Genomic DNA, 25989 nt, shown 5'->3' with positions numbered 1-25989 from the left:
GGTAGTGTAATGTGTGCATATCAGTCAGTGAGTGACAGCCTGTAGCAGGTCTGTCTCTGCGGAGCCAGGCTGGCTCTCCCTCTCCCTCCAACCCCATCAGGACAGCCTGCCGCCTAGCAGCAGTTGGAGGCTAGAGGTCTGCTGCTAAATGGAAGATGACGTGTTTACATTCTTATACAGCATGTTTACAGCACAGAGACCAGCCAGGGCTATTACAGACATACACTCAACCTCAGCTCAGAGAGCACCGTCTCCTGAGGTGTGTGTGTGTGTGTGTGTGTGTGTGTGTGTGTGTGTGTGTGTGTGTGTGTGTGTGTGTGTGTGTGTGTGTGTGTGTGTGTGTGTGTGTGTGTGTGTGTGTGTGTGTGTGTGTGTGTGTGTGTGTGTGTGTGTGTGTGTGTGTGTGTGTGTGTGTGTGTGTGTGTGTGTGTGTTAGAATGTTTTGCCCATATGGAAAATATACACAATGACTTGTGTGAAGGGAGTGACAAAGTCAAGTAAACAGATATTTGAAGGGTTTATGCATAGCTGAGATTTCAACTCACACTGCTGTACTCCAAAAGGGTTCTGCAGGTGTTCCCATAGGAGAACCCTTTTTGGTTCCAGGTAGAACTCTTTTGGGTTCCATGTAGGACCCTCTGTGGAAAAAGTCCTACATGGAACCCAAAATGGTTCTACCTGGAACCATAAGGGGTTCTTCAAGGGTTCTCCTATGGGGACAACCAAAGAACCCCTTTCGGGTTCTAGATGGAACCTTTTGAGAATTTTCCAAAATTCAATCATATTACTCAAGTCAAAAAAGCCACCCCATCTCAGGCCAGTCCTGACTATGAGGCGGATGCACCCAGAGTGAGCTTGGTCATGTTTATGTTTAGTTAAGTGATAGAGATCTGGTGTTGTGTAGATAATCCTGACTCTGATTTGTCTGATGATGCCTGGCTGGCTGGAGAAAACATCCACTATACTCTGCTGTCAAACACACTCTCCTCCTACAAGGCCATTCCACCCCCACCCCCCCACCCCTCTTTTTCATCAAGCCCTTTCCTCTGTCTGTTTTTCCCCTCACCATGGCATTCCTGCAGCAGGGGAGAGAGATAAGAGGACCCTGTGTAGAATGCTTGAGTTGGACAGATAAGGGAGAGAGAGAGAAAAAGAGAGGGAATGAGAGAGAAGGAGAAGGGGCTTATTCTGACTATCACAGGTTCAAATAAATCACAGTCAGTCCAACACACACAAACAACAGATGATATATCATGATCTGCTGTAGAACGACACAGCAGCCGCTATTGAGTAAAGTGGGTTTAAAGGTCTGGGATGCCATGTTCTAATCCCCTGGTCAGTTGTGGTGTTCTGTCAGGTAAAGTGGGTTTAAAGGTCTGGGATGCCATGTTCTAATCCCCTGGTCGGTTGTGGTGTTCTGTCAGGTAAAGTGGGTTTAAAGGTCTGGGATGCCATGTTCTAATCCCCTGGTCGGTTGTGGTGTTCTGTCAGGTAAAGTGGGTTTAAAGGTCTGGGATGCCATGTTCTAATCCCCTGGTCGGTTGTTGTGTTCTGTCAGGTAAAGTGGGTTTAAAGGTCTGGGATGCCATGTTCTAATCCCCTGGTCTGTTGTGGTGTTCTGTCAGGTAAAGTGGGTTTAAAGGTCTGGGATGCCATGTTCTAATCCCCTGGTCGGTTGTGGTGTTCTGTCAGGTAAAGTGGGTTTAAAGGTCTGGGATGCCATGTTCTAATCCCCTGGTCGGTTGTGGTGTTCTGTCAGGTAAAGTGGGTTTAAAGGTCTGGGATGCCATGTTCTAATCCCCTGGTCGGTTGTGGTGTTCTGTCAGGTAAAGTGGGTTTAAAGGTCTGGGATGCCATGTTCTAATCCCCTGGTCGGTTGTGGTGTTCTGTCAGGTAAAGTGGGTTTAAAGGTCTGGGATGCCATGTTCTAATCCCCTGGTCTGTTGTGGTGTTCTGTCAGGTAAAGTGGGTTTAAAGGTCTGGGATGCCATGTTCTAATCCCCTGGTCTGTTGTGGTGTTCTGTCAGGTAAAGTGGGTTTAAAGGTCTGGGATGCCATGTTCTAATCCCCTGGTCGGTTGTGGTGTTCTGTCAGGTAAAGTGGGTTTAAAGGTCTGGGATGCCATGTTCTAATCCCCTGGTCGGTTGTGGTGTTCTGTCAGGTAAAGTGGGTTTAAAGGTCTGGGATGCCATGTTCTAATCCCCTGGTCGGTTGTGGTGTTCTGTCAGGTAAAGTGGGTTTAAAGGTCTGGGATGCCATGTTCTAATCCCCTGGTCTGTTGTGGTGTTCTGTCAGGTAAAGTGGGTTTAAAGGTCTGGGATGCCATGTTCTAATCCCCTGGTCGGTTGTTGTGTTCTGTCAGGTAAAGTGGGTTTAAAGGCTTGGATGCCATGTTCTAATCCCCTGGTCTGTTGTGGTGTTCTGTCAGGTAAAGTGGGTTTAAAGGTCTGGGATGCCATGTTCTAATCCCCTGGTCGGTTGTGGTGTTCTGTCAGGTAAAGTGGGTTTAAAGGTCTGGGATGCCATGTTCTAATCCCCTGGTCGGTTGTGGTGTTCTGTCAGGTAAAGTGGGTTTAAAGGTCTGGGATGCCATGTTCTAATCCCCTGGTCGGTTGTTGTGTTCTGTCAGCAGTGCTTTTCCCCGGAAGCAATCCAGAGGAACCCCACGCCTGGCCTCAGACTCTGACATCCAGGGAACCAAGGATGCTGTCATTCAGGACCTGGAGAGGAAGCTACGATTCAAGGAGGAGCGCATGAGCAACGGACAACAGGTGTGTGTGTGTGTGTGTTACAGAGTGCCTTCACAACACTGTAGATGAATGTGTGTTTGTAGGGAATGAAGCTGTTTTGTAACATTCATTAATACAAGCACTCCAAGTCAAATGTCAATCCTATTTCATTTCCAACCATTCATACATACTACATAGCGTAACTATACCACAGATATGACCACAGGCATACATACTACATAGCGTAACTATACCACAGATATGACCACAGGCATACATACTACATAGCGTAACTATACCACAGATATGACCACAGACAAGCAGCTTTTTTGAGTCCAAAATATACTTTTGAAGTTGAGCGGACAAAAAATATTTTTCCATGTCATCCATTTCACAGTGTTAATAGTTTCATTAACAACCATTTATCTCAAGAAGACCATGTCTTAATATTTGTAACGAGTGTGTGTTGCTGTTGTGACTGACACACTAACCCCAGCTGACCCATTAATCGGTGCTTTCAGAGGTTAACCTATGAGGAGAAGATCGCTCGCAGGCTGCTGGGGGCAGACAACGCAGCCACAGTACTAAACACACAGCAGCAGGACGAGGAGCCAGTTACACAGGTATGCTGCTGCTGCTACTGTAGGCACGCCAAGGAAGACCATCTGTGTGCTACACCTTAGTTCACTCTATTATTGCATGTGTATGGCCCATATTCAGCTACACATTCAGTCATAGTTTGCAGTCACACACCAATGTGATGAAGTGTAAAATATAGGCTATAACTGGAAATATTAACTTACACATTTAGTCTTAAAGATTTACTAAACACAAAACCTCAGTACAGAACACGCAGATTTGTTTCATTGACTAAAGCCAAGTCTCACTGCAAAGTAAACAGACTCTAGAAGTGAGCTGCACAGGGTTTGTCCTCTCATAGCTGCAGACAGTGGCGGTGGTCTTTAGGTCAGGCTGTTCTGTGCTGCTGTCCTGTAGTGATGTTGGGCTCTGGCTGCCTGGAGCTCCATGGGACTGAACCTGGTTCCCTGTCTGATAGAGATTTGTCTGGCCACTACTCTGCCTGAGGCTGTGAGTTTGCCTGAGAATAAAAGCCACAATTGCACCTTCCAATTCAGAGCAAATGATATGGAAATGTGTGTGTTTTGTGGAAATGGTGGTTACAGTCATAATGTTAATATATTGTATAAGACTGATCGTGCTGTTACACACTCTTTAGTGTGAATGCAGGTAATTACACGGTTGGACCTCAGGACATGACATCATACAGTAACACAGAGACCACACCTCTGTTCTTTTATCTTTTCACAGGATTCCAGTTCATCTGATATAGAATCTGTCCCTCAAAAGGTTATTCAAGCCTCTTTCTCTCCTTCCTTCTCTTCTCTGCCTCTCGCTTTCTGACTCACTGTGTGGTCACTCCCCAATCTTAAGCCGTTCAACAAAGCCACACTGATAATAATGATATCAGATGTGTTCACACACCCTCTGACTGGAGCAGGATCCGACCTTGAAACCTGGGAATGAACTGAGGATAACTAAGACATACATTACTGTTCAAAACTTTGGGGTCACTTAGAAATGTCCTTGTTTTTGAAAGAAAAGCACATTCTTTGTCCATTAAAATAACATCAAATTTATCAGAAGTACAGTGTAAACATTGTTAATGTTGTAAAAGACCATTTTTTTATGGAATATCTACATTGGCCCATTATCAGCAACCATCACTCCTGTGTTCCAATGGCACGTTGTTAGCTAATCCAGGTTTATCATTTTAAAAGGCTGATTGATCATTAGAAAACCCTTTTGCAATTATGTTAGTGCAGCTGAAAACTGTTGTCATAATTTAAAGAAGCAATAAAACTGGCCTGGCCTTCTAGGCAGAGATGCAAAGAAAGTCCTATCTCAGACTGGCCAATAAAAATAAAATAAAAGATTAAGTTGGGTAAAAGAACACAGACACTGGACAGAGGAACTCTGCCTAGAAGGCCAGCATCCTGGAGTCGCCTCTTCACTGTTGATGTTGAGACTGGTGTTTTGTGGGTACTATTTAATGAAGCTGCCAGTTGAGGACTTGTGAGGCTTCTGTTTCTCAAACTAGACACTCTAAAGTACTTATCCTCTTGCTAAGTTGTGCACCGGGGCCTCCCACTCCTCTTTCTATTCTGGTTAGAGCCAGTTTGCGCAGTTCTGTGAAGGGAGTAGTACACAACGTACGAGATCTTCAGTTTTTTTGGCAATTTCTCACATGGAATAGCCTTCATTTCTCAGAACAAGAATAGACTGACGAGTTTCAGAAGAAAGGTCTTTGTTTCTGGCCATTTTGAGCCTGTAATCGAACCCACAAATGATGATGCTCCAGATACTCAACTAGTCTAAAGAAGGCCAGTTTTATTGCTGTGCTAACATTACATTTACATTTTAGTAATTTAGCAGACACTCTTATCCAGAGCGACTTACAGTAGTGAATACATACATTTCATGCATTTCTTTTTATTATTTTTTGTACTGGCCCCCCCCTTGGGAATCGAACCTGGCATTGCACACACCATGCTCTACCAACTGAGCCACAGGGAAGACCATAATTGCAAAAGGGTTTTCTAACAATCAATTAGCCTTTTTAAAATGATCAACTTGGATTAGTTAACACAACGTGCCATTGGAACACAGGAGTGATGGTTGCTGATAATAGGCCTCTGTACGCCTATGTAGATATTCCATAGAAAATCAGCCATTTCCAGCTACAATAGTCATTTACAACATTAACAATGTCTACACTGTATTCCTGATCAATTTGATGTTATTTTAATGGACAAAAAATGTGCTTTTCTTTCAAAAACAAGGACATTTCGAAGTGACCCCAAACTTTTGAACGGTAGTGTACATACATTTGACAAAAAACTGATTAAACAGGTTCATTCATGGTTCTGTTATGGTCATTGTGGTGGTTACATAGCTTTTGACCAGCTGTAGTCTTCAGCCAGTGCTGACTGTACCCAATTACTGACCAATGCTCTTCATGAAAAATCGAGTAAGCATGTCCAAGGCTTTGTCACTGTACATGTCTGGCACTTTTAAAGGTCCAATGCAGTGTTTATCTAAATATCAAGTTATTTCTGGGGAACAATTAAGTACCTTATTGTGATTGTTTTCTATTAACATTGTACAAAATGAATTAAAATAGAAACAAAAATAGCTTCTTGGCAAAGACTGAAAAGTAGCTGTTATTGGCAGAGAGGTTTGGAACCTTCTTTCTTATTGGTCAATTAACTGTAACAGTATTATTCCAACCTCATAGTGTGGAAATGTATATAAAACACAAGAAATTCAAATGCACTGGGACTTTAATGTATATGTTGATTAATTTAGTGTGTGTTAATTGGTCACTTTTGATATGTTAATCAAATATCGGAGCATGCATGAGTTTGTTCCCAACACCACCCCGACATGAGATACTAATATGAACATGGTTCACTGTCATTAGAACTATGAGATGAACCTGCTGTGTGTGTTACGTGTCACATGTCCTATATATCTCTTGTTTGTGTACGTGCATGAGCGAGTGAACGAAAAACTGATCAAAACTGAGAAAACAATAAGAATTTGCGGGCGGGGGAGAGAGAGGAAGAGAGAGGGGAGAAGAGAGAGAGATCAGACTCCTGCAGCTGTGTCTTGGGCATGTAATTATCTGTCAGTCAGTCAATTCACACTACTCTCCAGTTGCTTCTGCCTCAACAGCTCGAGCCAGGATGGTGAGAGATTGAGATAGGAATAGACAGAAAGAGGGGAGGAATAGAGAGAGTTGAGAGGGAATAGGGAGAAACTGGGTATACGCAAGCTGATGGGGAAAAAGGAATTCCTTAACTCATTGTTCTTGAATGAATAAATCAATGAATTCATGCATGAGTGACACAAAATGCTCATGGCAGAGTGTGCTTCTTGTTCATCAGATTTTTCTGTGATCCAGTTCCTCTGTGATTTCAGTCTCTTCCTATAGTTGTGATGATGCTCTTTGAGCTCCATCACCCAGCATTAACCCTGCTTCCTCTCTGTGTGCTCTGCAGGAGTACAAGGTGTCCAGCTTCGAGCAGCGCCTGATCAGTGAGATCGAGTTCCGTCTCGAACGCTCTCCAGTGGAGGAGTCTGACGACGATGTGCAGCATGACGAGGATGCCACCGGCACCGGGGTGGTGCCCTTCTTCGACAGCAAGCTCAAACACTACAAGGTGTTCGAGGGCATGCCCGTCACCTTCTCCTGCAAGGTCATTGGAGACCCCAAGCCAAAGGTCAGAGGTCACACTGATCAGCCGTTCTTAATGTCAATATTACTGTCACTTTATTCAGGGTGTATTGTTGTATGGTGTAAATGTTTAATGTACCAACATACAGTATTGTTCTGATAATTGGGAGTTGAGGATGTGTAGTGTTGTTAGTAGGAGGTTGAGGTACATGTACAGTGAGTTGCTATAAGGGCCAGGCTTGGTGTACTAACATCTGTGAGTCCACCACTGCCTATCCCTAGCTCATAGGGCTTCTGTAATGACTGGGTGATGACAGGCATCAGATAAACGGAAGAGAGAGAAAAGGAGAGGACCGATAGAGGGGGGATTGCAGTATAATATACTCTCTTTTCTCTCTACTCCTATAGGTCATTGTGTAACTCTGTGTTGTGTCTATCCTGTCCACTATAGATCTACTGGTTTAAGGATGAGAAGCAGGTCATTGTGTAACTCTGTGTTGTGTCTATCCTGTCCACTATAGATCTACTGGTTTAAGGATGGGAAGCAGATCTCTAAGAGGAGTGAACACTACAGGATCAGCCGCGACGCTGACGGGACCTGCAACCTCCACACCGCCGCCGCCTCATTGGACGATGACGGCAACTACACCATTATGGCTGGTAACCCTGAGGTGAGAACACCTGACCCACCCAACACACACAGGACCTGACTGACTCATACCCCATGTACTCTCTGTTTAGAGCCAAATAGCATTCTAGTTTGCTCTGTTTTTTTGTTAATTCTTTCCAGTGTGTCAAGTAATTATCTTTTTGTTTTCTCATGATTTGGTTGGGTCTAATTGTGTTGCTGTCCTGGGGCTCTGTGGGGTCTGTTTGTGAACAGAGCCCCAGGACCAGCTTGCTTAGGGGACTCTTCTCCAGGTTCAGCTCTCTGTAGGTGATGGCTTTGTTATGGAAGGTTTGGGAATCGCTTCCTTTTCGGTGGTTATAGAATTTAACGGCTCTTTTCTGGATTCTGATCATTAGCGGGTATCGGCTTCATTCTCCTCTGTATGCATTATTTGGTGTTTCCGTTGTACACGGAGGATATTTTTGCAGAATCTATTTGTCTCAATTTGGTGTTTGCCAAGAGTGTGCAAAGCTGTCATCAAGGCAAAGGGTGGCTATTTGAAGAATCTCAAATATAAAATATATTTAGATTTGTTTAACACTTTTTTGGTTACTACATGATTCCATTTGTGTTATTTCAAAGTTTTGATGTCTTCACTATTATTCTAAAATGTAGAAAATAGTAAAATAAAGATAAAACCGTTGAATGAGTAGCTGTTCTAAAACTTTGGACCGGTAGTGTATATGTTGTTGCTGTTTGTTCTTTGTTATAGAGCCAAAATGATTGGAGAAGTGGTTTACCCATACATCTCCATTTTGGATAGATAGCTCTTCGTGTTGTTGTTTGTTTAGTGTTTTCCAATTTTCCCAGAAGTGGTTAAAGTCCATGGATTCTTCAATTACATTGAGCTGATTTCTGACGTGCTGTTCCTTCTTTTTCCGTAGTGTATTTCTGTATTGTTTTAGTGATTCACCATAGTGAAGGCGTAGACTCAGGTTTTCTGGGTCTCTATGTTTTTGGTTGGACAGGTTTCTCAATTTCTTTTTTAGGTTTTTGAATTCTTCATCAAACCATTTGTCCTTGTTACTTTTCTTTGGTTTTCTGTTTGACATTTTTAGATTTGATAGGGAAGCTGAGATATCAAATATACTGTTTAGGTTTTCTGCTGCCAAGTTTACGCCTTCACTATTACAGTGAAATGTTTTCTCCAGGAAGTTGTCTAAAAGGGATTGAATTTGTTGTTGCCTAATTGTTTTTGGTAGGTTTCCACACTACTTTCCTTCCATCTGTAGCGTTTCTTAATATTATTCAGTTCCTTTGGCTTTGATGCCTCATGATTGAGTATTGCTCTGTTCAAGTGGACAGTGATTTTGCTGTGGTCTGACAGGGGTGTCAGTGGGCTGACTGTGAAAGCTCTGAGAGACTCTGGGTTGAGGGAAGTGAAAAAGTAGTCTACAGTACTACTGCCAAGAGATGAGCTACAGGTGTACCTACCATAGGAGTCCCCTCGAAGCCTACCATTGACTATGCACATACCCAGCGTGCGACAGAGCTGCAGGAGTTGTGACCTGTTTTTGTTGGTTATGTTGTCGTAGTTGTGCCTAGGGGGGCATATGGGGGAGGGAATGCTGTCACCTCCAGGTATGTGTTTGACCCCCTGTGTGCTGAGGGTGTTAGGTTCTGGAAATTATTAATTTCCCCCAACAGGATGGAGAAGCTGTCTTCATTAAAGTATGGGGATCATAGTGGGGGATATAGGTAGCACACAGGAGGTCATTTTTCTCTGTTGAGATCATTTCCTTTTAAATAGCCAAATGTAACATTTTCTTGTTTTGATTAATTTAATAGAGTGAGTTAGGTCTGCTCAACCAAATTTGCCGCAGGTCTGGGCGGGGTGTCTCGCAGGTCTGGGCGGGGTGTCTCGCAGGTCTGGGCGGGGTGTCTCGCAGGTCTGGGCGGGGTGTCTGTTGAGCTGTTGCTCCTGTGTAAGGTGTTGAGGGTGATGTCCTTTAGGGTCCAGGCGAAGGTGGGCATTGCTGCCTTGTATAGATGGACCTGGTCATAAAGGCTGTTCAAGTCCAGGATGGAGTGGTGGTTCAGGTGAACATTTGGTTTTGAGGCAAAGTCACGGGAAATACTTGCGTTTACCTGCTGTATGTTAGCAGGGTGGAAGTGTTTTTGTGGTAGCAGGGTGGAGATAACCTCTCTCTCTCTCAGGGGAGGGTGAGCTGTACTGGAAGGATGATGGTCCAGGCAGTGAACCAGAGGGGGAGGAGCCAGCGCTCTGCACCTGGACACATCCGCAGGTAAGGACACAATGACTGACAGACACAATGACTGACAGACACAATGACTGACAGACACAGTGACTGACATAGACACAGTGACTGACATAGACACAGTGACTGACATAGACACAGTGACTGACATAGACACAGTGACTGACATAGACACAGTGACTGACATAGACACAGTGACTGACATAGACACAGTGACTGACATAGACACGGTGACTGACATAGACACGGTGACTGACAGGCACGGTGACTGACAGGCACGGTGACTGACAGGCACGGTGACTGACAGGCACGGTGACTGACATAGGCGGTGACTGACATAGACGGTGACTGACATAGACGGTGACTGACATAGACGGTGACTGACAGGCACGGTGACTGACAGGCACGGTGACTGACATAGGCACAATGACTGACATAGACGGTGACTGACAGGCACGATGACTGACATAGACAGTGACTGACAGGCACAGTGACTGACAGGCACAGTGACTGACAGGCACAGTGACTGACAGGCACAGTGACTGACAGGCACAGTGACTGACATAGACGGTGACTGACAGGCACGATGACTGACATAGATGGTGACTGACAGGCACGATGACTGACATAGACGGTGACTGACAGGCACAATGACTGACAGGCACAATGACTGACAGGCACAATGACTGACATAGACGGTGACTGACATAGACGGTGACTGACATAGACGGTGACTGACATAGACGGTGACTGACATAGACGGTGACTGACATAGGCACGGTGACTGACATAGGCACGGTGACTGACATAGGCACGGTGACTGACAGGCACGGTGACTGACAGGCACGGTGACTGACAGGCACGGTGACTGACAGGCACGGTGACTGACAGGCACGGTGACTGACAGGCACAGTGACTGACATAGGCACAATGACTGACATAGACGGTGACTGACATGGCACGGTGACTGACATAGACGGTGACTGACATAGACGGTGACTGACATAGACGGTGACTGACATAGACGGTGACTGACAGGCACGGTGACTGACAGGCACGGTGACTGACAGGCACGGTGACTGACAGGCACGGTGACTGACAGGCACGGTGACTGACAGGCACGGTGACTGACAGGCACGGTGACTGACAGGCACGGTGACTGACAAGCACTGCACAGTGACTGACAGGCACAGTGACTGACAGGCACAGTGACTGACAGGCACAGTGACTGACAGGCACAGTGACTGACAGGCACAGTGACTGACAGGCACAGTGACTGACATAGACGGTGACTGACATAGACGGTGACTGACATAGACGGTGACTGACATGCACAATGACTGACAGGCACGATGACTGACAGGCACGATGACTGACAGGCACAATGACTGACAGGCACGATGACTGACAGGCACGGTGACTGACATGCACAATGACTGACAGGCACAATGACTGACAGGCACAATGACTGACAGGCACAATGACTGACAGGCACAATGACTGACAGGCACAATGACTGACATAGACGGTGACTGAAAGGCACAATGACTGACATAGACGGTGACTGAAAGGCACAATGACTGACATAGACGGTGACTGACAGGCACGGTGACTGACAGGCACGATGACTGACATAGACGGTGACTGACAGGCACGATGACTGAAATGCACAATGACTGACATAGACGATGACTGACATAGACGATGACTGACATAGACGATGACTGACATAGACGGTGACTGACATGCACAATGACTGACAGGCACAATGACTGACATAGACGGTGACTGACAGGCACAATGACTGACATAGACGGTGACTGACAGGCACAATGACTGACAGGCACAATGACTGGCATAGACGGTGACTGACATAGACGGTGACAGACAGGCACAATGACTGACATAGACGGTGACTGACAGGCACGATGACTGACAGGCACAATGACTGACAGGCACAATGACAGACATAGACGGTGACTGACAGGCAGTGTGACTGACATAGACGGTGACTGACAGGCACGATGACTGACTGACATAGACGATGACTGAGAGGCACGGTGACTGACAGGCACAATGACTGACTGACATAGACGATGACTGACATAGACGATGACTGACATAGACGATGACTGACATAGACGATGACTGACAGGCACGATGACTGACAGGCACGATGACTGACATAGACGGTGACTGACAGGCACGATGACTGACTGACATAGACGATGACTGACAGGCACGGTGACTGACAGGCACAATGACTGACATAGACGGTGACTGACAGGCACGATGAATGACTGACATAGACGATGACTGACAGGCACGATGACTGACAGGCACGATGACTGACATAGACGGTGACTGACATAGACGGTGACTGACAGGCACGATGACTGACAGGCACGATGACTGACAGGCACGATGACTGACAGGCACGATGACTGACAGACACGATGACTGACAGACACGATGACTGACAGGCACAATGATTGACAGGCACGATGATTGACATAGACGGTGACTGACAGGCACGATGACTGACATAGACAGTGACTGACATAGACGGTGACAGGCACGGTGACTGACATAGACGGTGACTGACAGGCACAATGACTGACACAGACGGTGACTGACAGACGGTGACTGACATAGACGGTGACTGACATAGACGGTGACTGACAGGCACAATGACTGACAGGCACAATGACTGACAGGCACAATGACTGACATAGACGGTGACTGACATAGACGGTGACTGACAGGCACAATGACTGACATAGACGGTGACTGACATAGACGGTGACTGACAGGCACAATGACTGACATAGACGGTGACTGACATAGACGGTGACTGACAGGCACAATGACTGACAGGCACAATGACTGACAGGCACAATGACTGACAGGCACAATGACTGACATAGACGGTGACTGACATAGACGGTGACTGACATAGACGGTGACTGACATAGACGGTGACTGACAGGCACAATGACTGACAGGCACAATGACTGACATAGACGGTGACTGACATAGACGGTGACTGACATAGACGGTGACTGACATAGACGGTGACTGACAGGCACAGTGACTGACATAGACGGTGACTGACATAGACGGTGACTGACAGGCACAATGACTGACAGGCACGATGATTGACATAGACGGTGACTGACAGGCACGATGACTGACATAGACGGTGAATTACATAGACGGTGACAGGCACAATGACTGACATAGACGGTGACTGACAGGCACAATGACTGACATAGACGGTGACTGACATAGACGGTGACTGACATAGACGGTGACTGACAGGCACAATGACTGACAGGCACAATGACTGACATAGACGGTGACTGACATAGACGGTGACTGACATAGACGGTGACTGACATAGACGGTGACTGACATAGACGGTGACTGACAGGCACAATGACTGACATAGACGGTGACTGACAGGCACAATGACTGACAGGCACAATGACTGACATAGACGGTGACTGACATAGACGGTGACTGACATAGACGGTGACTGACATAGTCGGTGACTGACAGGCACAATGACTGACATAGACGGTGACTGACAGGCACAATGACTGACAGGCACAATGACTGACAGGCACAATGACTGACATAGACGGTGACTGACATAGACGGTGACTGACATAGACGGTGACTGACAGGCACAATGACTGACAGGCACAATGACTGACAGGCACAATGACTGACATAGACGGTGACTGACATAGACGGTGACTGACATAGACAGTGACTGACATAGACGGTGACTGACAGGCACAATGACTGACAGGCACAATGACTGACAGGCACAATGACTGACATAGACGGTGACTGACAGGCACAATGACTGACAGGCACAATGACTGACAGGTACAATGACTGACATAGACGGTGACTGACATAGACGGTGACTGACATAGACGGTGACTGACAGGCACAATGACTGACATAGACGGTGACTGACATAGACGGTGACTGACAGACGGTGACTGACAGGCACAGTGACTGACATAGACGGTGACTGACAGGCACAGTGACTGACATAGACGGTGACTGACAGGCACAATGACTGACAGGCACGATGACTGACAGGCACAATGACTGACAGGCACGATGACTGACAGGCACGATGACTGACAGGCACGATGACTGACAGGCACGATGACTGACAGGCACGATGACTGACAGGCACGATGACTGACAGGCACAATGACTGACAGGCACGCGACAGGCCTGACTGACATAGACGGTGACTGACAGGCACAATGACTGACAGGCACAATGACTGACATAGACGGTGACTGACAGGCACAATGACTGACAGGCACAATGACTGACATAGACGGTGACTGACATAGACGGTGACTGACAGGCACAATGACTGACATAGACGGTGACTGACAGGCATAATGACTGACAGGCACAATGACTGACATAGACGATGACTGACAGGCACCATGACTGACAGGCACCATGACTGACAGGCACCATGACTGACAGGCACCATGACTGACAGGCACAATGACTGACAGGCACAATGACTGACAGGCACAATGACTGACATAGTTGGGTGACTGACATAACGGTGACTGACAGGCACGATGACTGACAGGCACAATGACTGACAGGCACAATGACTGACATAGTTGGGTGACTGACATAGACGGTGACTGACAGGCACGATGACTGACAGGCACGATGACTGACAGGCACGATGACTGACAGACACGATGACTGACAGGCACAATGATTGACATAGACAGTGACTGACAGGCACGATGACTGACAGGCACGATGACTGACAGGCACGATGACTGACATAGACGGTGACTGACATAGACGGTGACAGGCACGGTGACTGACATAGACGGTGACAGGCACAATGACTGACATAGATGGTGACAGGCACAATGACTGACATAGACGGTGACTGACAGGCACAATGACTGACATAGACGGTGACTGACATAGACGGTGACTGACATAGACGGTGACTGACATAGACGGTGACTGACAGGCACAATGACTGACATAGACGGTGACTGACATAGACGGTGACTGACATAGACGGTGACTGACATAGACGGTGACATACAGGCACGGTGACTGACGGGCACAATGACTGACAGGCACAATGACTGACATAGACGGTGACTGACAGGCACAATGACTGACATAGACGGTGACTGACATAGACGGTGACTGACATAGACGGTGACTGACATAGACGGTGACTGACATAGACGGTGACTGACAGGCACAATGACTGACATAGACGGTGACTGACATAGACGGTGACTGACATAGACGGTGACTGACATAGACGGTGACTGACAGGCACAATGACTGACATAGACGGTGACTGACAGGCACAATGACTGACATAGACGGTGACTGACATAGACGGTGACTGACATAGACGGTGACTGACATAGACGGTGACTGACATAGACGGTGACTGACAGGCACAATGACTGACATAGACGGTGACTGACATAGACGGTGACTGACATAGACGGTGACTGACATAGACGGTGACTGACATAGACGGTGACTGACATAGACGGTGACTGACATAGACGGTGACTGACATAGACGGTGACTGACAGGCACAATGACTGACATAGACGGTGACTGACAGGCACAATGACTGACATAGACGGTGACTGACAGGCACAATGACTGACATAGACGGTGACTGACATAGACGGTGACTGACATAGACGGTGACTGACAGGCACAATGACTGACAGGCACAATGACTGACAGGCACAATGACTGACAGGCACAATGACTGACATAGACGGTGACTGACATAGACGGTGACTGACATAGAGGGTGACTGACATAGACGGTGACTGACATAGACGGTGACTGACAGGCACAATGACTGACATAGACGGTGACTGACATAGACGGTGACTGACATAGACGGTGACTGACATAGACGGTGACTGACATAGACGGTGACATACAGGCACGGTGACATACAGGCACGGTGACATACAGGCACGGTGACTGACAGGCACGGTGACTGACAGGCACGGTGACTGACAGGCACGGTGACTGACAGGCACGGTGACTGACAGGCACAATGACTGACAGGCACAATGACTGACATAGACGGTGACTGACAGGCACGGTGACTGACATAGACGGTGACTGACATAGACGGTGACTGACATAGTCGGTGACTGACAGGCACAATGACTGACAGGCACAATGACTGACATAGACGGTGACTGACATAGACGGTGACTGACATAGACGGTGACTAACATAGACGGTGACTGACAGGCACAATGACTGACAGGCACAATGACTGACAGGCACAATGACTGACATAGACGGTGACTGACATAGACGGTGACTGACATAGACGGTTACTGACAGGCACAGTGACTGACATAGACGGTGACTGACAGGCACAGTGACTGACATAGACGGTGACTGACAGGCACAATGACTGACAGGCACGGTGACTGACAGGCACGGTGACTGACAGGCACAATGACTGACAGGCACAAGGAGTGGAAGGACAAACAAACACTGTTGGCTATTATTCATAATTAATAATGGGCTTTAGAAATGTGTTGGCAGTGTTCTTTCTTGCTATTATTTGCCATCTGGACTGCCTTTATGCATCAGTACTGTGCAAGTACAGACTCACACTCATTCACAATAAGTGGTCAATACACCAGGTGTATGAACATCTGTCCTAAGATACAGCTATTATAAACTATTAAAATAGTTATGGGCATATACAGGGTTTACAGTACACTTCTGTTGACATTAGTGTGTATTAAATCAAACCTTTTGTGTTGTTGACATTTTTATATTAGTTGAATAGTGTGAGTGGGCGGAACCTGTTGGTTCTTGATCTGTTAGATTGCCATGTGCAATGATTTTTCAATAAAATACCTCTCCCACATATAATAACTGTCACACACACACACAAAATCAATCCAATAACCTGATCTGATCCACTCCCAGATAAGGCTTTCATATCCGGTCTGCCTGAGTGAAGCTTTTTAAGATATCCATCAGAGCCTCCCTCTCTCTTCATTTCTCTCCTTTTTACCCTTTGTCTTCCCTCTGCTCTTTCTTTTCTTCTCTCTCTCTCCTCCCCCCTCTCTCGCCTCAGACCTAGGTCTCGGTCCAGAGACAGTGGTGATGAGAACGAGAACATCCAGGAGCGTCACTTCCGCCCCCACTTCCTGCAGGCGCCTGGTGACCTCATCGTCCAGGAGGGCAGGCTCTGCCGGATGGACTGCAAGGTGAGACCACGGCCCCTGAACACTGAACACAGCCCTTCTTGACCTCAAACTACAGCTACACCTTTAGGATTCTACCATTGTTGGCCTGTTGGTTAGGGAGGAGTGTGAGGCTTTTAATTACTGGAAGCATTACAGATTCTAAGAATTCAAAAAAGGAACATTCCAACTTTCCAAAATGAACCCTGGTGTTGAGCACATAGTAAATCATAGAAAATGGAGGAAAGGAGTCCACCCTCAAATTCTCTCTGTGTCAGTGATGAGGAGTGTCTGCGGGCCTGAGAAAGGCATCCTCCCTATGCATTCCATATACTGGAGAATAAATTATTGCGGCTATATATTTCATCTCCTCTTCCATGATGAATGGCTCAGAGCGAGTGAGGAGAGGAAATGCTGGTGTCATTTTTCTAGGATTAAGAGGATTCACTCTCACTCTTTCTGCCATTATTTCTCCCTCCACACTTTCCCTCCCTCTGTTTTCTCTTTCTCTGTGCCTTCCCTTTTCTCTGTTTCTCACTCGGTCACTAATCGTTCCTCTGCAGCCTGCGGCAGTCAGACAATTACAAAACGGTTACAAAACTGTAATAAAACCTAACAGCACCATACACGGAATTCACACGCTATAACAAGACTCTTTTTATACTCGTCAAAAAATAAACTGAGTGAGTCTCCAATGGCCTGGGGCTCTTAATGTCAATGATATTTATAAACAATATTTATTTCCAAATCATTTGTAGTTTTCAAACTTTCCATGCCCAAAATGGACTACAGGAAGTGTACTACATGGATGTTGGACCATGTTGAACAACAAATTACTTAATTCTACTTCTAGCACTTAATACACTCAAGGCCGGATACACACACACACACACACACACACACACACACACACATATAGGTGGGCTCTACCGTGCACAACTGAAGGAGGGGCAGGTGTAGGGTTTCTCTGGCATGCAGCGGGTGCTGAAAAGAGAGGCAGGTCCTTTCACAGGCCAGGCAGTTCCCATGAGAAAACATGCATGCGACCGGGAGACTCCAGACAAACGACAATAAAACACTGTTGATCTCACACTGCAGACAGAGACACACCATAATACCATACTCACAATGCAAATAAATACCAGCACATTTACCCTGCAAATAAACACTGTCATGCTCCAGCTCCAGAATCAAAACATTACATTGTATAAATAAACACAATGTGATGAATGAGTTATTGAGTGTTTGTTGTGTTCCCTCTTTAGGTGAGTGGCTTGCCCACACCAGACCTGATCTGGCAGCTGAATAGTCAGACCATCCGTCCTGACTCTGCCCACAAGATGCTGGTGAGGGAGAATGGCGTCCACTCGCTGGTCATCGAGCCCGTGTCCAGCCGTGATGCAGGCATCTACACCTGCATTGCCAGCAACCGCGCCGGACAGAACTCCTTCAACCTGGAACTCATTGTAGCAGGTAGACACCCATACAGTACATATGTGTATAGGCATAGACAGATGAACAGCATTGAAACATTGTCACAGTAAAGTACCCATAATATTTCAGATGTCTTCTCAGATATAAAGACCCTTTGTCTACTTTTAGTTGTTGATTCAAATAATGTAGTACTAATCACTATACATCATAGTTTGATATATATGATTGACCTTGGTCTCTCTCGTTTCTAGCCAAAGAGATGCACAAGGCCCCTTCGTTCATCGAGAAGCTGCAGAACACTGGTGTTGCCGAGGGTTACCCGGTGCGTCTGGAGTGCCGTGTGTCGGCTGTTCCCTACCCACAGATCTTTTGGAAGAAAGAGAATGAGTCTTTCACGCACAACACAGACAGGATAAGGTAAGACAGCACTACCATTCACCGTCTATGGCTTGTATTACATAAATCCAAAAGAATACCAATATTATTGGTAAGCAGCCTCTCTAAACTGGAGATGCTTAATGATAAAGATATTGATGATCTGACAACATTCGGTGAAACTCGGGCCTAAGGGTGTGTGTTGAACAATTTTTTTTCCCAGCATGCACCAGGACAACTGTGGCTATCTGTGTATGATCATTCAACCAGCCATGAAGGAGGACGCTGGCTGGTACACCGTGTCGGCCAAGAACGAGGCTGGCATTGTGTCCAGCACTGCACGACTCGACGTCCACAGTAAGTCCACCAGACAAACACACAGGACCAAATGTAAACTGCAAAAGAATCAATATCTATATATACTCCTTCCCCCTCTTTCCTCAGCTCAGTGGCAGCAGCCCAACACTCCCAAGCCTAAGAAGGTGCGTCCGTCGACGAGTCGCTATGCAGCGCTGACAGAGAGAGGACTGGACGTGAAGGCAGCCTTCTTCCCTGACTCCAGCCCCCTGCAGCCGGGAGGCCTGGTGGAGAGTGATGACCTGTAGAGACCAGCAGGGGCACCACATGCCCAAACAACTCCCTAATGTAATTCCTTAAAACTGACCCATGACCCCAGTACCACCAGCACCAGCCCTGTTCCGCCCTGTTCTCCCCAGACATAGGGGTAAATGTAACCCCCTCCATCCGAGGTGTTTTACGACAAGGCCACAGATACCTTTCTGGAAGATGGATGACGGGCAATGTGACACCCCATAATATCTCAGTGTCAATCATACATGGATCCCAATTTTGGATCAGATGGTTCCATTTTGTCAACCATAAAAGCAGAGGAATCTACCCTGAGTGGCCATTGAAGTTTATTTTCGATTGGAAAACTGCCATTACCACACAAAAGCGGGTTCACCTCTTAAGTGGCTGAGGTATCTCACATGATCTCTTTGTAAAAATGATAATTGAAGGTTTAAAGTTAAAGTTGAAGGTAGCATTATTATGCATGTTACAATGTTGCCATTTGTAATGCTGTATCTAAATGGATGATGTTTTATGAAATACTCCCTCAACAAAGGCACCAAATTGTAGGGGCAGAGATATGTAGAAACGGGACAGACTTTGGATCTGCAATGGAAAGTCCAAAGCATGGGAGCAGCACGTCATGTTTCCCTGGACTGTTGAGTGACAAAGGAGAGACAAAGTTATTATTTTATATGGGTATCACAGCATAGTCTGGGTAATATAGCACAATATGGATATCAGCAGTGTCTAATTGTTTTGGGTTATAAGTAGCACAATACCCTAGATATCAGCATTGTCGGGTTCAACATTTATCATAATTACCATAGATATTGCACAAGGCCGGGCCTTACATACTTTTCGCTTCTGTTTTTTTGTCAGGTCAAATGACCTTGGAAGTTAAAACTGTTTAGTAACTTTAGATGAGTTGTGAAAAAGAGAATGTTGGCTGAATGATGCAGACACCGTTGAGAGCATTGTGTTACCATCGTAACTTCAGTGATTGATTGATGGAAAGAGAGGTCCGTGACATGCTAGGAGGTACTACTGGCATGTGAAGGTTGATTGTAACAGGGACAGGATGAGGGGTTATCCTGGGCCAGGAGGCCCACAAGAACAGTCACTTCAACGCTTGTGAACTGTGTGATCCGTGAGTGGGAGACGTCAAGGACAGACAAAAGCAAGTTTTTCAGAATGGAATTCAGTGTGAGAAGATGACAAAGCAGTGGATTATGATGATGAAATGATGGTGTTGATGATTATGAAAATGACCGTTATGACAGATTCTGGAGATAATTTATTTCCTTTGATGGTTTCAGTTTAAAATCTTCACAAACACATGAGACAGTCCTAAAAATGGCTTCAGTGGATTGATCACACACTACAGATGGTCTGCTTTATTTTTGTATGGAAAAAAAAAAACTATTTCCTTTCCCAAGAAATTTGACAAATTCTATTAGTGATTTTTTTTCTTCTCAAATGTTCAATGACAAAACATAATCCTGTCTGCATTAAAATATCATACTATATTGCCTTAAAAGATCACTTGGGCCTATTTCAATCACAATATCTATCCATATTTCTCTGAGGCACTTACACCAAATGACAAGTATAAACTGTTTAGAAGGGAGAATATATGCACAGAATTGTATTGAAATAAGTAATTATATATTTTATTTCACTACTGTATTACCAAATGGGCATCTTTTGCTGTATCTGTTCAGATCATGTTTCATCCTGCCATTACTGTGGTCACTCACACAAACATATACGACACCTTTTTGATTTATATGCCAATCTGTGCCTGTATATGGAATGTTCTCCTGATATCATGTTAGTTTATGAAAGATAATAAAAAATCAAAGTCTGGAGTTACCGTGTTTATGTTGAGTAAAGAGACCCTGGACAAATCAATTCCACACCAATGTACTCAGCAGCCATATTTTCCATCACAGGGAAAATTCCATTCTTTATTGAAAAAGCTTATTGGATTATATTTTACCTTGATCCCAGGTTTAAATTGTCTCCACCTTGATCTTAGGTTAAAGAACATCACAATGATTACAGTTCACAAGGCAGACAGCAGCTGAGCCAGATCCATGAAGGCTTCTAATGGCATGCAAATGTATGTGACTGGTGAGTACCAGCTGTGTGAGGGGACTAGGGGACTGGGCAGCACTCTCCAGTGAGGCACAATGTTTATCCACTGGAGGAAATAACAGATGAGATGCCATTTCAAATCTCTGCAATACCATACTGTACTGTCTTTAGTCATCCTATTTTGCTAGGCTAGTTTGCCAAAGTAGGCTGCAGAGCTGTCAGACGAAATCATTTTACTCGTTCTTCAAAGTAGATAAGGCCTACTTTCACAAACGGCCTCTATCAACCTCGACGTGTTGCACATTCCTCTCTCATGCGATCTGTGTGCATCTAACCTAACGTACAGTAGCAGGCGTAAAAGTGTATGCGTCTCTGACCCGTGCCGGTAAGAACAGGTGAAATGGATTATGGTCATTGTAGTTAATTACCACATTTCTGCGCTGAACCACGTTGAATATTTGCTTAATGAAACTCCATTCACCCCGGCCTCCCACATAGCTCTTGACTTGATTTCTCTAGTGAATGACTTGATTTCTCTCTAGAGAAACGGCGCGTTGGGCTCCCCCCAAAAAAGAACTAAATGAAATTCAAGTAATTGAACCGACGTCGGCCAATTAGCCGTTTAATTTAAAAAACCGAAATTTTGCTTAGCACTAATTTTCTCACATTCAAAGGCAAGGTGAATCAGAATTAAAAAGTACACTCCAAAATCACGACATAAGCTTGAGTAGACGAAAAGCTGATTAAAAAGCAGATATTAAAAATCTGATTAAAAGCAGATATTTATAAAAAGCAGATATTTAAAAACAGATGGTCCATACCCCTCCCCCAGCCCCGCAGTCATGTCTGTCCCGAGGAAACCTAGCGGAGAGAAGAGAAGGGGAGAGAACTAAATTCGAGCTAAGAGAACAGTGGAAACTAATATCCTAGGTACAGTACAAGACTGTTTCTAATTTAGCATGCCAATGACGGAGATGACAAAATCATAAGCAGACTAGGGCAAAGGCTAGGAGTTGAGGAGAATAAGCAGACAGATGAAAGAGAGAAACAGTAAAGAAAGGAGGAAGAGACAGTTCCATACCTGGAGCCAGCAAGTTAACCCTGATGTTTCGCGAGGCCACCTTATTGGCCAGAGAGCGAGAGAAGCCCTCCAGACCTGCTTTACTGGCACTGTACACACACTGACCTGCGTTCCCCTTCAACCCCACCACAGAGCCTACAGTACAAACACTGACCTGCGTTACCCTTCAACTCCACCACAGAGCCTACAGTATACACAGATCACATGAACACACTAATTGGGTTAACTCAAGGTAAAGTGAAGTGGGAAATTATGTTTATTACCTGGACCACAACCACCACCTTGTGGCCAAAATGCAACATTGAATGCATCTGATATCTCAAATAATGACAAGGGGCTGTACATGCAGTAACAGTACCTATGTTGACAATGGCCACTCCCTGAGTGTGGAGCATGCTCCGTAGCGCTGCCTTGCAGCTCAACATGCTCCCCAGTAGGTTGGTATGAAGCATAGCCACCATGTCTTCTAGCCTGGTCCACAGTAACAGACCATCCCTGAACACACACACACAGGATATGGACGAGTTGTTAAAAAAAGATAGGTTTTTACACATGTAAGCTCACCTGCTTGAGACTGCCATGGGAGTCCTGAAGGTATGAAACTAACCTATACGAGTACTGATTCATTCACAGTCACACACCTGTTGGTGCCTAGCTGCATTGACCAGGTATGAGATGTTTCCACAGGTCTTCAGGATAATCCTAAACGTCTTCTGCACTTCCTCTCCTTTGGAGATGTCACAACAAAAGCCCACATGGTCAGCTAGAACATGAAAGATTGATTTAGCATTAGGTAAACAGAAAATTACAGCTGTATTTAATTAACAACAGTAGTTAGTGTGGCATTAGGCTCATCATCTGGTTTTGAAAATGTGAACAGAAGAGCCCAACAAACAGGTGCATGACACCCCTGCAGGTATTATACCGTACCTCCATCGCGGGACGCTACAGTGGCCTGAGTAGCATGCTAGTTCCTGGACACCACAACAACCCTGCAGCCTCTCTCTGCCAACAGCCTTGATACAGCCCTGCCAATGCCCCTGGAGCCCCCACACACCACACACAGCCTGGGCATGCCCCTGCCCTGCAGGAGACCAAAACACAGCGCAGAGCAAATCAAAGATGAGATGACATAGGCAAGTGGCTTCAGGGGCAGCCTGGTTTAAGGTCTACTGAACCCCCTTGACCTCTCAGAGCACTCACTCTCCTGAACCCAGGCAGCCCACGCAGACAGACAGTCACTTCCCCGAACTGTCTGTGTAGATCATGTGTCAAACTCATTCCACGGAGGGACGGAAAAATATCTGCGGGCATTCGGTCCTCCCTTGTTCTTAATTGATGAATTAAGGTCACTGATTATTAAGGAATTCCCCTCACTAGTTGTCTAGGACTTCATTGAAAGGAAAATGAAAAAAAAACAGCACACCCTAGTCCCTCCAGGGAATGGGTTTTACACCCCTGGTGTAGGTGACCTAACAGCTAGCTATAGCTAGCTATGCTACCAAGATCATTTTAAAGAGTTCTGAGGGAAATGTCACATTTTCACGCAACACTGTTGTGGTTTAAGATGGATAACAATTTGGTATTTCTCTCTATATAATTATCATAACGTGAGTATACGTCAGTTGGTCATTGGCACACTACACACATGGAGGTCGCCATTTGTTCTATAGTGTGTTTATTAATTCAACCACATGGGGGAACAAGAGACTCACATAAACCTCACAGCTAGTGCCAGTGGCCCCTCACAGGTAGCTGGACCCACAGACATCTGAAACAAACCAAACCAGAGCCTGTCCGCAGTATATAAATGACGATAAAATCTAGGCTAGGATTAAGATTGAGCTAGGGGTTAAACATAGGCTAGGTCAGCCCTTACCCTAGCTTCATGTCAACATCCCAGGTCAAGCCGAACCCTACCCTCAACCCCAACCCTAACCTTTTATCCTACGTTCCTCTTTGGACCCGTACGGTTGTCTCTGTCTGACTCTCCTTCTGACCCAAGGTCCAGAAGCCCGGCTCAATGTCACCAGTGAAAAACAATAGACAAACACAGCTGGACGGTTTGAAACATTTGGAAGTTGTTCAGGATTTATTTTCTGTCCTCAGTGACTGGGTTACAGGAGAGTAAAGAAGAGAGGTAAATCACAAGCTGATGTTTGACCTGTCTTATGAGCTACACCCTCAGATGGAAAAACACAGATGTAAGAAAATAAAAATACAAAAACTGTTGAGCAACATTTTTTAGGTGTTGACTGAAATGTTTTATGCATTGTATGGAGAGAGAGTTTGTGTGTGTGTGAGACAAGGCTTAATTTGTATTCAGATCATCATCCTAAACATCATGACCTCATTTTCCTCCTTCACACTCCTGTAGTCTAATGACACATGTAAACACAGACACACACTTTCTGCAGTCTTCCTCACCATATAGACAGTATACACACACACACACACTTTCTCTATTTCTTCTTACATAAATACATACTTTTTTACTGTATGCTCCAGAGTCTGTGACCTTGTATCAATCCATAAACACTATCACTCTTGGTCACATCTACAGATATTTACACCGCCTCACTCAGTAATATGAATATATAATGTATCTAATAGACTTACCCGCCCCCACCTCCTCACCAACATGTATTGTACACAAACACACATTTACACTGTTTGTAGTAGAGCTAATGATTCCCTCCTTCTCCAGTAGGAAGGCCCGGTCATGCCAGAGCAAGGCTCATTGATTAAACAGACACCTCATTAATCTGTTAGAGTACCCGATACCATTAGATACCAGAGAGCAAAGTGAACCAGACAGTCAGAGTTGACAGGAGAGAGGGAAAAGAGAAGCCAACAGAGCCAAGTCAGATGAAAAGCAAGCAATTCTCTTTATCTCAATATCCATCTCTTTGTCCTTGTATCCCCCATCAGGCCACCTAGCCCCTTCTGTCCACCACAGTCATACTCACAAATTGGAATAAGCGATCTCCATGGCAACCCATCATCTGGATGAAGCATACCAGTGTGACCTCAGAGAGACCCTGTCAGCTCCTTTAGACATTATCCAGCTGAGCATCACCACACACACAGACGAGAGACTGCATGACTCACCTACCTCACAGAGCACCACCTTAAGAGTTTATTGCATTGTGGGAAAAGCAGACACAGCAAGGAGCTATTCTCCCGGTAATAAAGGCATGCATTGTTATATAGACTCGATGTAGTATTTGGCTGTTGGGGTTTGTGTTTGACCTCCATTTTAAGTGAAAATCA

At 45.6% G+C, this 25989-nt stretch overlaps 1 protein-coding gene and 1 pseudogene across 9 annotated transcripts in view; one reads left to right on the top strand and one right to left on the bottom strand.

The window, feature by feature from the left end:
- palld (palladin, cytoskeletal associated protein) overlaps positions 1-21406 on the top strand; it is a 122032-nt gene extending 100626 nt beyond the window's left edge. For 6 of the 9 annotated variants that reach the window (XM_045687649.2, XM_045687651.2, XM_045687653.2 and 3 more), the window contains 11 exons: positions 2630-2771; positions 3251-3352; positions 4059-4097; positions 6812-7033; positions 7509-7658; positions 9815-9903; positions 17048-17180; positions 18422-18629; positions 18842-19007; positions 19189-19322; positions 19410-21406. In XM_045687649.2, the coding sequence (XP_045543605.2) occupies positions 2630-2771; positions 3251-3352; positions 4059-4097; positions 6812-7033; positions 7509-7658; positions 9815-9903; positions 17048-17180; positions 18422-18629; positions 18842-19007; positions 19189-19322; positions 19410-19570 (1546 nt within the window). In that variant the 3' untranslated portion in view covers positions 19571-21406. The remainder of the gene's footprint in view (positions 1-2629; positions 2772-3250; positions 3353-4058; positions 4098-6811; positions 7034-7508; positions 7659-9814; positions 9904-17047; positions 17181-18421; positions 18630-18841; positions 19008-19188; positions 19323-19409) is intronic. The other 3 variants (XM_045687650.2, XM_045687655.2, XM_045687654.2) reach the window with 3 other exon arrangements.
- A 328-nt stretch (positions 21407-21734) lies between these two features.
- On the bottom strand, positions 21735-23987 carry LOC123724400 (carbonyl reductase family member 4-like; annotated as a pseudogene).
- Between the last annotated feature and the right edge of the window lie 2002 nt (positions 23988-25989).

Source organism: Salmo salar, chromosome 10 (genome assembly GCF_965601325.2).
Source record: "Salmo salar chromosome 10, fSalSal1, whole genome shotgun sequence".
Lineage (NCBI taxonomy): Eukaryota > Metazoa > Chordata > Actinopteri > Salmoniformes > Salmonidae > Salmo > Salmo salar.
This window is presented reverse-complemented; position numbering and strand designations above follow the sequence as displayed.